This window comes from Osmerus eperlanus, chromosome 8 (assembly GCF_963692335.1).
Source record: "Osmerus eperlanus chromosome 8, fOsmEpe2.1, whole genome shotgun sequence".
NCBI lineage: Eukaryota > Metazoa > Chordata > Actinopteri > Osmeriformes > Osmeridae > Osmerus > Osmerus eperlanus.
In genome coordinates, this window is record NC_085025.1 from 14,151,486 (window position 1) to 14,165,387 (window position 13,902).

Here is a 13,902-nt window from a genome sequence, read left to right on the forward strand (position 1 = left end):
CAATGTTGACCAAAGCTAATACTCTGCCCTTTCTATTCAAAGAAACAGTTCTATATCTCAGCAGTTGGTGTGTAGCAGAGAGGATAGAGAGACTGCTTTGTAACCTTATGCTCATGAGTTCAAATCCCCATTCAGCCTGTTGTTGGCCAAACATGAAGTAGTTTTGCTCTCTTGTTTTCCAACTCTCGATCTTCGATAGTGTACATGTTTATAATATTTTGCCATTTTGCGGAGGAACCCACATCCCTGCTTGCAGCTATATTTAGGTTCCTCCGGTAGGAGGGAACCTATTGTTATTGTTGGTATTCTTATTCTTATTATTATTTTTCTTCTCCTTGCGCCCCAATATCTCAAAAAGTCCCTGGTAATACATTTTCTAATTTGGCACATTGATACTACATCCAAGTGGGTACCCCCACACCAAATATGGGCCACATGGGACCATAGGGGGCGCCACAGGCCACGCCCAAAAGTCCGATTTTCAAAGTGATGGCATTTCCACCCCATTGCTCCAATTCTTCTGAAACTTGGTGTGCATGCCTCATTTTTCACGAGGAACAAAAAAGCCTCAAGGACCCATAAGGTCCACCATGATGGATTTTCCTGTACTGTGATAATTTGGGAAAACCTTCAAAATTCCTCTTCTCTTGAACCAAAGGTGAAATTGACTTGAAATTTGGTACAGATATGTATCATTGACGTATTTAAAAACGTTACTTAAGGCAATTGAATCAAGTACAAAATGTCTGAAATTGGTGTATTTATGTAAATGTCCACATTGCCTCAATATGTTTGTGTCACTAAATCAAATGTATTTTTGAAGGATGGTTCAAACCTAATAAGCTTTAAGGTGACATGCCTCTGAAGTACCATGCAAAGTTTCACCTTGATATGTCAAAATATGATTGAATTAGAGCTGTTTCAACCTTGGCTGAATCTAACAACGCTTACCACAGGAGAAACAGCTTACTTTTTCATACAGTAACTGAACATGACAATATTTAACACTGAGAATAGCTCAATGGGCTGGGACGGTGACCTGCAAAGTATAAGGTTGTAGGTTTGAATCCAGCCACAGTGTTTGATCCTGTCTTAAATTTAAATATCTGTTTAGTTAAACAGGATGACATCGTTCTGAAGTACCATGCGCAATTTCACCTTGATATGTCAAAAGATCATTGAATTACAGCTGTTTAAACTTTGGCCAAATCGAACAATCCGTGCTTCAGGAGAAACGGCTTCCTTTTTTTGTACAGAAACTGACCACGTATACTCAGCCTTGAGGGTAGCTTAATGGGTTGAAACGGTGTCCTACAAAGTGCAAGGTCACAGGTTCGTATCCAGGCACAGTCTATTGGCCTGTCATAATTTTGATTACTTGTTTAGTTAAACAGGCAGACATCATTCTGAAATACCATGCGCAATTTCACCTTGAAATGTCAACCGTTTCTTAACCTTTGTCCCAAAGCTGACCAAAAACTAATACTCATATCACGCAGTCGGAGCACAGCTAGATAATCAGCGTCAGCACCCTTGGGTACCCAGCATGCAGTGCGGCATATCAAAAAACGCAAAGACTTGTGGAAAATAGTTGGTTACAACAGCCGTGCAAGGGATTTCAGTTGTTGTGTTCGTTCAGTTAGATGTTTGTAATGTTATTGTTTGTTAGTTAATATAATCTTGTTGGTCACCCTGATTGTGCATGTTGTGTAGTTTAATGGGACCAGAGAGTCGGCTGCTGTATTGTCACAGGCTATTCTCGAAAGGAGCTGAATATGAGTGCTGCCCTAGCCCAGTTGCCCACATGACTATTGTTTGTTGTGCATTGACTAAGAGTCTGGAAGGAGATCAACTCAAGAAGAGTTTCAGTATCCTATAAAAAGTTAATAATCAGCCCTTACTAATCATAAAATCTCAGCAGTTGGTGTGTAGCAGAGAGGCTAGAGAGACTGACTAGTAACCTTATGCTCATGAGTTCAAATCCCCGTTCAGCCTATTATTGTTGGCCAAACATGAAGTAGTTTTGCTCTCTTGTTGTCCAAGTCTCGATCTTCTACAGTGTACATGTTTATAATATTTTGCCATTTTGCGGAGGAACCCGCATCGCTGCTTGCAGCTATATTTATTAAATTATTATTATTAAATCCACATAATTCCCTCTCCACTTTTCATCAAAGACGTACTGAAAAGACAAATATCTATTCAACATGAATATATCTGACAACAGTATTACTAACAACAACAAGAATATAATTGCAGACATATTCTATTTACAGCTGTTTTGCAAAACATAGTAGTTGAACAGAGTATTTAATGGTGGACAGTGTACTAGTTATTATACGTGGTTTCAACACCATAGTCCCTACTGACATTACACCTCAAACCATTTCTTATCCAGGCACACAAGTGTCAACTAAACAGTGGCTGTTTCCTTGTTGGCTGTTGCATCAGTTGGAAGGAGATTGGACATCTGATCCTCGAAAGTGTCATCTTTGGGTCTGGGTAGGGCAAAAGGTAAACAAACACACACAAGCACACACATACACACACACTGTATCAGCAATCCTCTCAAAACCACACAAAAAAACCTTGTCTGTTTATAATATTCAGGAGAAACCCTGACCTGTTGGGGAACTCAATGTCATCGATGGTGTCAGGAAGAGGAACTCCCCTGGTCTCAGGAAGCAGCAGGACCAGCCCTCCTGCTACAAATGCCAGGCAGCCTGTACGACACACACGTAGACACACACACACACAAACTCAGCAACAGCACAACACAAAGCGGGGTCTTCAGAATACCAGTTGCATCCCCCACCGTGTCTAACAAGGCTGATCTAGATCCTACATGTGATAAGATGGCAGATAGCAGCCTCAGCCCCACCTCCACTCCTCCTCCACTCCTCCTCCATTCCTCCACTCCTCCTCCACTTCTCCATTCCTCCTCCACTCCTCCTCTCTCCTCCTCCACTCCTCCTCCAGTCCTCCTCCACTCCTCCATATTCCAATTCTGGTCTACAGAGGAAAACGCTACAACGTGTTTATTATGTGTCTTTTGCAAAGCTATACAATGCTGGACCCACCAAAGATGATAAGGGGCAGCTCCAGCCAGATGACAGCCAGCCTGTAGAGCAGGAAGGGAGCCACGATGCCTCCGACATCACACAGAGTCGAGCACACGGACACCCCCAGGTTCCTGCATGCAGACACACGACCACAGAGACGCGCATTAACCTTTTCAGCTATAGCCCACATACAGCATGGTGTGTGGATCACTGAACCACCAATCACCTCCATTATAAAACAGACTCGGGCCTTACCTGATAAAAGTGGGGTAAAGCTCGGTGTTGACAAACACCACCATCTCAAAAGCCATGGTGATGCCTAGCCTGCCGATACAGGCCACGGCTGTCTTGAACCAGAACATACCTGAGAAGGAGAGGGAGAACACTGGAGATAACTGCAGATACATCGCAAGAGTCAGGGGTAAAGAATACATTTAAAAAATAATGTTTGTACTGGTAAATGATGATTGATACCTGTACATATTCTCTCTTTGAATTCAAGTCATCATCCATCCCTATCTTGAATTCTGGGGACAGAAGTTCTATTTAACAGACTCACTGTCAGGTATGAAGGCGGTGATGATACAGGAGGCTCCAGCCACTATGTTGGCGGTGGCGAAGGGGAGACGGCGTCCGATGCGCTCGATGGTAAAGAGGATGAGGAAGGCAGCGGGTAACTCTACCAGGCCCGAGATCAGGAAGTCGAGGTACACATTTCCTCCCAGGATGCCCAGCCTCATGATGAGCCCCTGGTAGACCACCGCGCTGGTGAACCTGATGGGTCAGCGGGCACAAATGACGTTGTTAGGTTTACGTCTAGTGAAGCTTAAAACGGATTCAGAGAATTAAGGTATAACTTAAAATTATTCTGAATATTCTTTAAAGGGGGTCATTGACTGCAAAACCGAGTTTACCTTGTCATAGTTGAATAACGACAGTTCGGTGTGTAAAATGGACATACAGTGAATCTCAAAGTCCATTGACACCTCTTTCCTATCTAAATCTCACAATTTGAAACTGCTGCTGTAAAACAAGTAGTTACAAAAAATCTCCACCTTTTTGGCTCTGGTCTGTACCTTTGTCACGCCCCAAAAGACAATGTAGGCCTAAAGCAGGATTTGCTTTGAAGCTGTTGCTGAAAAGAGGTGCTGTTTCGATCTTATGTTCATCACAACTGCAAGCTGTGGTATGATTTTTTCGCTAACAGTTATTAGCAATGCTAACATATACTGTATCTAGCATAGGTAGAATGTGTGATGATTTAGTTTATTGGCAATGGGGCTAACGCGTTATTTCATGTTCCTGACTGTGTTTCATTCAAATAAATAACCTGTGTTGTCATGTAAATCTACAATTCACGATGCATGTTTGTCCAGATCTTTGTCAGGTCATTTTTTATTAGTTAGCAAGATAGCTAACTGAAGCTGAGTTGAATCATGATAGTTTGGTTGCTAAGCTGTAATGTTACCCACCTAAGTCGATTGCTTCGACAACAGAAGTGGAAACAACTAACGTTATAATTTCAGATGATATCTAGTCAATCAGTTGAAAACAGTGTTGTGTAGGCACAATAGATTTATTTGTACGTTTTCATTTCAAGTCTCCACCTTCGATGTTTCAGTGAGTGCTGTTGGCCGTGTTGCATCTTTGCTCCACTAGCTTCACTTGTTGTAAACCAACCAATCAGCGCGCAGCTCATCTATATATTCATACCATAAAAGGGAGAAAACCTCTAGTTTTATTCCAGGGCTATTTCACAGGGTGCATTAGGGCGCATAGAACAGCACCCGGGCCATTTTCATCCCAACCAATGTTACATACCCTATTCAGAGACCTTAAGGAACAGTGTGAAATACCCTATAAAAATCAATAAATGACCCCTTTAACATAAAAAAGTATTGTATGAACATGTTTGTTTCCAGGTGAAGAAATGTAAAGATTTTAGCTAGGTCTAGGATGCAAAACCTTACGAATATAAAATGTTCTCCAAAATGGTGAACCTTGAGATGTTTATGGCCAAAAGGTTCCTGGGTCCTGATATCTGAGAATAACTGTGTTTGCATTCTACTGTCTCACCAGTTGAAACCAAGGATGAAGGTGTGTTTCCTCATTCGGGGAGTTCTGACCAGGTCCATGAAGGAGGCGGTGGAGGAGTGCGCGTTGTCATCCCTCATGGTCTGGAACACACAGAACAGACGTCAACATGGATCATGGTCCTGCTGTGCTCACTCACTGAAGTTGTCTTCTCCTTCAGAGTAAAGACTTCTTAGAGGAGGTTTCTCACCTCGATGTTCTTGGAGAGCGTCTTGTTGTTCTCCTTGGCTATGGCTTCGGTGATCTCAACAGCTTTCCTGGCCTTGCCTTGAGAGAGGAGCCACCTGGGAGACTCTGGGATAAACCTGGAAGGACAACACTGAGGTCAGTGTTTGTGTGTGTGTGTGTGTGTTTGCATCTGTGTGTGTGTGTATATGTGGTGTGTGTGTTTGCTTCTGTGTGTGTGTGTGTGTGTGTATGTATGTCTCACCAGTAGTATGCCAGGAAGACAATATAGGGCACAGTGATGACCACCTGTAGCCAGCGCCAGTCTGTGATGTAGTAGGCTAGGAGGGGGAGGATGAGGATTCCAACGCTGAAGAACATCTGGTAGATCACCCCCACCGTCCTCCGGTACTCCACACCCACTATCTCTGTGACTGAGGGGAGAGGGCACAGCTTAGACAGACTGTGTGTGTGTGTGTGTTTGCATGTGTGTGTGTGTGTGTGTTTGCATGTGTTGGGGTGTGGAGGGGTCATTTTGTATCTTACTGAGGACATATCCGGCCACCCAGCCTCCTTTTACTCCGAAGCCGTACAGCGTTCTGAAGACCAGCAGGGAGGCGTAGTTTGGAGCGACTGCCACCAGGATACCAGCTATTCCATTAAACAGGTTAGACATCAGGAAACTCACCTTCCTGCCAAACCTGAGAGTAGAGAAAGACAGAGAACGAGACAGATCGGAGGATCGTTCAAAGACAGAAGATCCATTTGGATTGGAATCATTTACAGTAACTACTCTACGATGTACCCTAGATTGACCTCTTTGCCAGGCACAGTAACCAATAGTCAAGTATTACCTGTCAGCCAAGTAGCCAATAGCAATGGAGCCAACCAGGAAGCCAATGTTGAGTGTGGCCTGGTACATGTCCACTAACCAGGCTTGCCCACACACCAGATCAAACTGTAACCAACAGAGGCAACACTTGAGCTTGATGGGTGCCGGAAACCTTACCTTAAAAGGTTAAAAGTCGCAAATGTAAATCACCTCGGTTACAAAGGACTCTCGACCATCATAATCATATTCCCAGCCGTTCCTGCAGGTGGTCATGGGAGTTGTCCTGAGGTCTATCTCTGGGTCCAGGCAGCTGAGGCCTGTAGAGTTCCAGTCCAGGTCGTACCTCTCACACTGGCTGTGGACCATCCCCCCAGCAGAGGAGTTCACCAGAGGAACCGTCAGCCTGTTCGGTGGAAAACATAACACTTTACCTTGAACACACTTGGAGCAAATTGTATTCCTCTTCACCTTCAATACTATATTTTTAACAAACCCTAGATGGAATTAGCCTATACATGCACGGTAAAAAAACAACACATAGTATTGGAAAACAGTATAACCTTGAGAGTCCACAAACAGATGCATATCTCATTGTCTAACCAAGCAATAGACTGAAGGATGGGAGGATTGATCTGATACTCATAAACCTGTATTTGAGCCTAGATCGCCTGCGACTGTCTAGAGTACTTGGCTCGGCGACTCGCAGCTGGCACCAAAGCCAGTCTCTCCCACACACCTGGTGGGGATCTCCCAGGCTCCAAAGCCACAGACGGTTCGAGACCTGATGACGTTCCTTGGCATGACTGGCTCCAGCTCAGAATGGGTGAGCGGATCTGCAGCTCTTGTGGCCCCCACTGAGAAACAGGATGAAGGAGGCGGGCCACATGGCACTAAAAGCCAGACTGACGTGGACGGAGGAGGGAGAAGAGGCCTTCAGAGACATCAAACAGACGGCCCCAGCCCCTGACCCTGACACACTATGAGAGAACCTTCCATCTGTATGTCTCAAACCGACTGAACTGTGCCACGGCGATGCTCACACAGTCCTCCGGGGTGGGAGGAAGGAAGCAGCCTGTAGCATACTATTCGTTGGCCCTGTCACCAGTAGAGTTAGCGTTGCCCCCATACTATCAAGGTTTAGTTGTGGTACACCTTATGCATGACAAGGCATCCACACTCAAAAGGGGACACAAGGTAGAAATACACACACACCACCAGTAGGACGATCTTTGTTGAACGATGAAAATTTGTACTGACGGAGCCCAGGGTAGGAGCTTACGTCACTCTATTACAAAACCCTGACGTCAGCATAACGACATGCACAACTGCAAACCCATGCTGAGTGTTTGTCCAGAATCTTGAACAACTAATGTCCAGTTCAGCTGAACTGTTGAATCTGTAACATTGAGTAAATGTCTATGCACAATGCTATTGGAGTACTGTGTCTAACTGATGTCGACTGGTAAAAACATATTCTTAGACAAATGTGTTTAAGACTGAGAGAGAAATGGGATTCCTTTTAAAGGCGAAGTAACCATAAATGTTTGTCTGTATTAGATTGTATTACATCTGAAGGGAGGTGACATACCGGTACATGGATAAAGTTTGCTGTTGCTTGTTTATTCCCTTAAGGCCAGGTACTACAGGCAAAAACCCAGATTTTTGTTCAGTTTGTCAATTTGGATATTTTTTGATATTTTGGTTCTATAACCAGTAAACTTTCATAACATTCCACAATTATTGTCAAAAACACTTTATTTTTCATTTGTATGATTTCATACAACTTTCGCCAAGTAAACAAAACCTTAAATAATGGTCTGTTACCATCTTTTATTATAATTTGTCTCAACAAGTTACTAAATAACTTAAAGGAATTGGATATTGTTGGAAAGCTTATTCTCTCAATCATATGGCTAGCTAAATCATATATTGCTATTTACTTTTTTGGCATGGCAGTGAGAGGGGGGGGGGAAACAGAGTGATAGAAAGAACCCGTTCTAACACTTCAAAAAGTTTAACAGCGATTTTCTTAAAATGACATTTAGCACACGTTGTGTGTTCAGAGGGATTTTCAAATATATTTTGTCAATCTCATTTTATGTGGTATTATATACAAGAAAAGAGGCGAAAACTTAGTTTTTTTGCACTTGTCAAGTGCATTTCATCATAATTAACTGAAAAATCATTATTTTGACAAAAGCCTCTGAACAATTCTAACTAGTTAGTTATTGATCCCTTTAAAACAAACCAAAACGTTTTCGACTCTTTTCTTGTATATAATACCACATAAAATGAGATTGACAAAATATATTTAAAAATCCCTCTGAACATGTCTAGATATTCAAGGTACAAAGCAGTATGTAAAATTGTGTGGCTTTCCCTATTATGAGCCAAGAGTTGTCTAACTTGACATGTGTGCTAGATGTCATTTTGAGAAAATTGCTGCTAAACTTAGTGTTAGAAGTGTTAGAAAGGGTTCTCTCTATCGCTCTGTGTTCCCCCCTCACTGCCATGACAAAAAAGTAAATTGCAATATATGATTTGGCTAGCCATATGCTTGAGAGAATAAGCTTTTCCAATAATATACAGTTATTTCTTAACTTGCTGAGACAAATTACAATAAAAGATGGTAACAGACCATGATTTAAGGTTTTGTTTACTTGGCGAAGGTTGTATAAAATCATAAAAAAATAATTTAAAAAGTGTTTTTGGCAATAATTGTGGCATGTTATGAAAGTTTACTGGTTATAGAACCAAAATAAATTAAAAAAATCAAAATTGACAAACATCTGGGTTTTTGCCTGTAGTACCTGGCCTTAAAATAACAGACTAGTTGTAGAGCGGTGGTAAGAAAGAGACTAGGAGATTACCTTAGACCCACTTCCCCTTAAAATAACCTGGTAAACATGTTCTCAACTTCGCTCTCTCTGAAAGGGAGGGGTAATTCAGTCAGATGATACCAGGGCTGGACTGGGACAACCCAAAAATCCTCAGACCGGCCCACCACAATCGGTCGGACACCACCTACCAGTACACCAAAAGAGTTAAGAGATGTGATTGGGCCAGCCCAGTGTCAGTATGGAAAATGAACCAATCGGCCGCTGTCCCTGTTGTATGGGCCGGTCGTTGGCCAATTTTAAGTTTGTAATTTTTATTTATTTATTATTATATAAAGATTTTTATATATATTAAATATCATATAATATCGGCCCTAAGTGCGTCGATTTTCCCGGTATGCCAGATTACCAGTCCAGGCCTGGATGATACCTCTAATTAAGGAACTAGAGTCCCATGGAATCTAAGCATGGAAGTTTCATAAGGAGAGCTAGTCCCGGAATAGATTTGTGTATAAAAATAGAACAGGTGATAGGGACCTTTAGATCAGCTGTTGGGATTCCTTTGGGGAGGGACAATATTTCAGTATAAATATTGGACTGTGTTTTGACTCTGTGCCTTTTTGCCTCTCTGCTCACACTTTCTGCTCATTGCCATCCAAAAGAGGGTTTGTGCTTCCTGGAAAACCTTCTGAAATTTAACCCTGACAATAGCTAATTTCATCACAAAAAATTCTCCACAACACTGTACAATACAGTACAGTCCTACCTGCGAGTGTCAGCCAGGCTCCATCCACAGCTCTGTTTCAGATCCACCACCCCCGGCTCCCGGCACCAGTGCTCAGGGGTGAAGCCCTGGAACACGATGCCCACGTAGACGCCGGCCCAGGGCATGGACACCATGCACAGCAGGGCGAAAATGCGCTTCTGACAGCGGCCGAACTTCCCAGCTTCTTCCAGGATGTCATCAAACGTGGCCATGGTTGGCAGTTAAATCGAGCATGCGGTGTGTAAATCTTCCCCTCTGGGTGTCAATGGTGCGTTTGGGTGTACCTGTATGTGCAGTGCTCCTTCTATATAACATGAATGGGTATGGGTGCTGTGTTTCGGCCCCTGGCTCTTAAAAGAGCAGTGCAGAGCAAAGGTCTGGGGGATGGCACAACTCAGGTCACAGCCGAGATCAACAGAGCGTTACAACACATTCTGTACCTCAGATCAAACATGTCAAGAGGTCAAATTCTATACGCAAGCTGCCCGTTTCAGAATAAATCAGTTGAGGTTGGCTTGGCAGAAATCACACATACCACCCACACTTAAGAGTCGATAGCTAACTAGTTTTAATGCTCCATTAACAGAGCACTCAGAAATACAGTATCTGCACTCATCTGCCAGGGTCACACTTCTGGCAGGAAATTTCTAGAACTCCCAATTCCACATCCATTTTATAAGAAACTCCTACTCTACAATATACGGGTGTGTACAAGTTTTCCAACCCGCTTCATGATTTCTGAGTTCATGTTGCAGGTCTAATGCACAAGAGAAGTCACAGGGCAAAAATTGTTTATCTGTTCCCCAACTCTCTTGCAATATTCCTTCTCTTGTTTGACTGATTCAATCTCTTGTCCTGCTGAATCAAAATATATCCTAAACTGTCTGGTCACTTACAGGCATGGCGCTTTTGTGCTCCAACACCTTAAAAGAAAGTTTAGCAAGGTTGAAAAGACCTCAACACTCTTTAAACTATATATTAACTATAACAGATCGAATTACCCTAAATCTCATTAAAGCCCTAGAAATGCACTACTTTCTTACATATATTTCAATGTCCATTAAATCATTTGTTCCAACTAAACATTGGGTGAATAGTTCATTTTGTTTATGAATTCTTTGCAACAAGGGAGGAAGAACTGGGCGAATCTCCCTTATAACAACAGAGGACAAAGGGGGTAACGGCGAATCGTTTTATTCAAATAATGCAATATTTTTACGTCAACATTTTAAATAGGAAAACAGACAAAGCAGTAAAATGTGTTTGAGCACAACGTACAGGAACATAAAGCCCCTCTCAAAGTACCAGCTCACAGAGAAGACTTCCTGTCACATGACCAGCTCCCTGTCACATGATACAACAATCAAATACACTCTGGACCAATCTGGGCAGATTTATGCTTACAGCAGAAATAGACCACACAAATACACACGATCATCTGTCATCCGTATCAATCAATCTCCCTTTGATTAGGGGTAGCAAGCAGCTAGTGAGTGAAGTTGATGTTAAGGTCTTATCTGGAATCAGCATAGTCCCTAAAAAGCCTAACCTTGACCATTGGGGAAAAGTAAGATGAACCAATTTAGTTGAGGTACCTTTGCCAATCTCAAAGTGCCTTAGTAAGCTCCCAAGTTAGAAGGGACAAGCCTCACACACAGCCACAGGTCTACTGACTGACTGTCATGATGACCTGTGGAAGTTCTGACCTTGTCTACATTTCCATTGGGCTCAATAAAGTATCTATCTATTTTAATAAAGTTGCTCTTCATCCACTCTTGATTCTTAATCAGAGATGTCCGAACCTAAACAACATACTAGCAGACTGCAGGGATGTATTACTGTTGATTTGACATCATGGCACAACTAAAACCTGCCCAACGGCATTTACAGTGTTACTGTAATACCGCGAAACATACGCGAGTCTCCATTTATGAGGCAGGAGGGCCGCTTTGGCAAAACTCCCCACTACGTTGTATAGAAATACCCTGAATGGTGAACTCTTGTTTTTGGATTGAGTAGCTATATGGCCAAACGCTCTTTCGCTTGCTAACAGAATGTTAGCTTCAACACTGATGCTGAAACACTGCAATCGGACTGAATCCACTCCCAAACTTTACTGGGACCATTTAGTACCTTTAACATTCAAAAGTGAATCCCTAGTCATAGTCCCAAAGCCACCTCTAGACGCTACATCCTATGCATCTTCTTTTAGATCTACGGAAGTGCACAGGACATACGGTGTACAATGGAGGTTTGTACAGTTTATTTGTAATTAGGCCAATGACCAAGATAAGCAAGTGTGGTATGTTTAACATCCTTTGAATGGTAACTGCCTATAAGCTTTTGTGTGGTGTGTGCCAATATGTAAAAGTATGTACTATAACTACCTGGTCACAATCATTACTGGGTAAATATAAAGGAACAACAAGTATGTATTTAATTACTTTGTCTTATATATATATATATTTACCTGCCTATTGAGTTATAAAAAGTAATTTATCATTTATCAATAATGCCTTATTCGTGGACGTGCCACTTTTCTAATATCCTTCTTAAGAGGGTTGGTAAAATCCACACTGCAAAATGACAACACCGATCCTAACAGCGTGATAAAAACTAGTATGTGACAATCACAAAATACATACTGCTTGTTCCAATATATTTATCTACCGTCTAAACTCAAAAACCCAGGCTGTAAAAAGGACGTGTTACAAAGGAAAGAAGAGCTCAATAAATAGTTTCCCAGAGAAGAAATTGTACACTCAAAGTGTCGTGTTGTAGCTAGACCCACCGGAGGGTCCAAGATGAGGAAACTGTACCTCAAACTGTCAGATACAACGTCCTGCCTTTCCGACCCATAGATCCCATAGCAGCCATCCAGGCTAGTTCATGCATTTGGCAAAAAAAAGAACTAAAAAGTCAACTAAAAAGTTGTGACAAGGCAATATCTAGAAGCAGAGTTTGTCTACGTAGGTGTCTATGTGGGGGGAGAAAGTCGGCGTATGTGCAAACATCAGACAAACCACTTTATGGTGATTGTGATTGTTGTTGAATAAATATGGCTTACAAGGGGGGGGGGGGGACTAATGAATACAACTGGCAGAGTACCGATGTTCATTCATGATGTGGGTGTCTCTGATACAAGTTTGAGTCTGCGGCCCGCAAGACAGTCCCATTCACACTAAGGCCGCATCCTGTTCACCCTTCTCACAGACAGCCAGCAGCCAACGGGAATTTTGACGGAGCAAACTCAGTTCTCTTAAATAAAAATAAACAACATTTCCATAAAGAAGCATGTGACCGCATGAAAGTCCATACATGACATTACCTATGTACATCCATCAAATCAACAGAATCGGATCAGTACGAACCGAAAAAGAAAAAAAAGAAAGAAAAGAAAACATTTCATTGATGAAAACGGCGTTTGTCATCAGGAAGGCATTGAAATATTTCTTTCAGGGGGAGGAGGAGGAACCGAACAGAGCTTCTGTAAACAGCCAGTCGTTCTGCAGCATCATCATCATTCCCTTTATACACATCAAAGACCCAGAGAGCTACACACGGTTGCTGTTGCTGCTATGGCAACACTCCAGAGGGAATAGTTCGGGTGGACGGAGGAGGATATGACCTCACACTCTCAGCAGATCCTCGTCGCTGTCGTCGTCTTCTCGTTTCCTATTGGCTCCGTCATGCCGGGGGCGGGACTGCCTGCCTCCGCGGCTCTTCCTCCTCTGGCTGTCGTCCAATAGGCCGACCAGGTCCTCGTCGCTCTCCTCCTGGAGCAGGGCGCTGCGGGGGCCGGAGGTCAGGGGTCGGGAGGGGGCCCGCTGGCCTCGGGTCATCACCCGCACGCCGGGCACACTCAGGACCTCGTCCTCGCTGTCGTCATCCTCCTGCTCGTCCAACGTGAAGGAGCGCAGCGCGTCGGCGTTGACGGGCTTGGTGGTGATGTGGCCGTTCTCCTGACCGCCCTTCCCCCCCCTGCCGGGGGGTGGGGCCTCCAGCTCTTCCATCAGCCACTCCATCTCCTCCTCGCCCCCTTCGTCATCTATGTTCACCTGGGGGAGGGGTGGGTGGGGGGGGGGGGGGGGGGTGAGAGACCAGACTGGCGATACAGTACTGGAAGACAGTCTAACCCTCTGGATA

At 43.3% G+C, this 13,902-nt stretch overlaps 2 protein-coding genes across 2 annotated transcripts in view; both read right to left on the reverse strand.

Moving 5' to 3' along the window:
• Positions 1 to 2,124: 2,124 nt before the first annotated feature.
• Positions 2,125 to 10,057, reverse strand: LOC134025445 (solute carrier family 22 member 2-like). The gene is made up of 12 exons (XM_062468482.1): positions 9,757 to 10,057; positions 6,364 to 6,556; positions 6,176 to 6,279; positions 5,868 to 6,022; positions 5,587 to 5,755; positions 5,347 to 5,461; positions 5,139 to 5,239; positions 3,622 to 3,836; positions 3,318 to 3,426; positions 3,081 to 3,193; positions 2,624 to 2,723; positions 2,125 to 2,498 (listed from the first exon to the last, which is right to left on the reverse strand). The coding sequence occupies exons 1-12, from the start codon at positions 9,966 to 9,968 to the stop codon at positions 2,414 to 2,416; spliced, it is 1,671 nt and encodes a 556-aa protein (XP_062324466.1). The 5' UTR covers positions 9,969 to 10,057; the 3' UTR covers positions 2,125 to 2,413.
• An 877-nt stretch (positions 10,058 to 10,934) lies between these two features.
• The window catches only part of igf2r (insulin-like growth factor 2 receptor), a 28,593-nt gene continuing 25,625 nt past the window's right edge, over positions 10,935 to 13,902 (reverse strand). Inside the window, exon 46 of the mRNA XM_062467662.1 lies at positions 10,935 to 13,814. Within this exon, the coding sequence (XP_062323646.1) occupies positions 13,386 to 13,814 (429 nt within the window). The 3' untranslated portion in view covers positions 10,935 to 13,385. The remainder of the gene's footprint in view (positions 13,815 to 13,902) is intronic.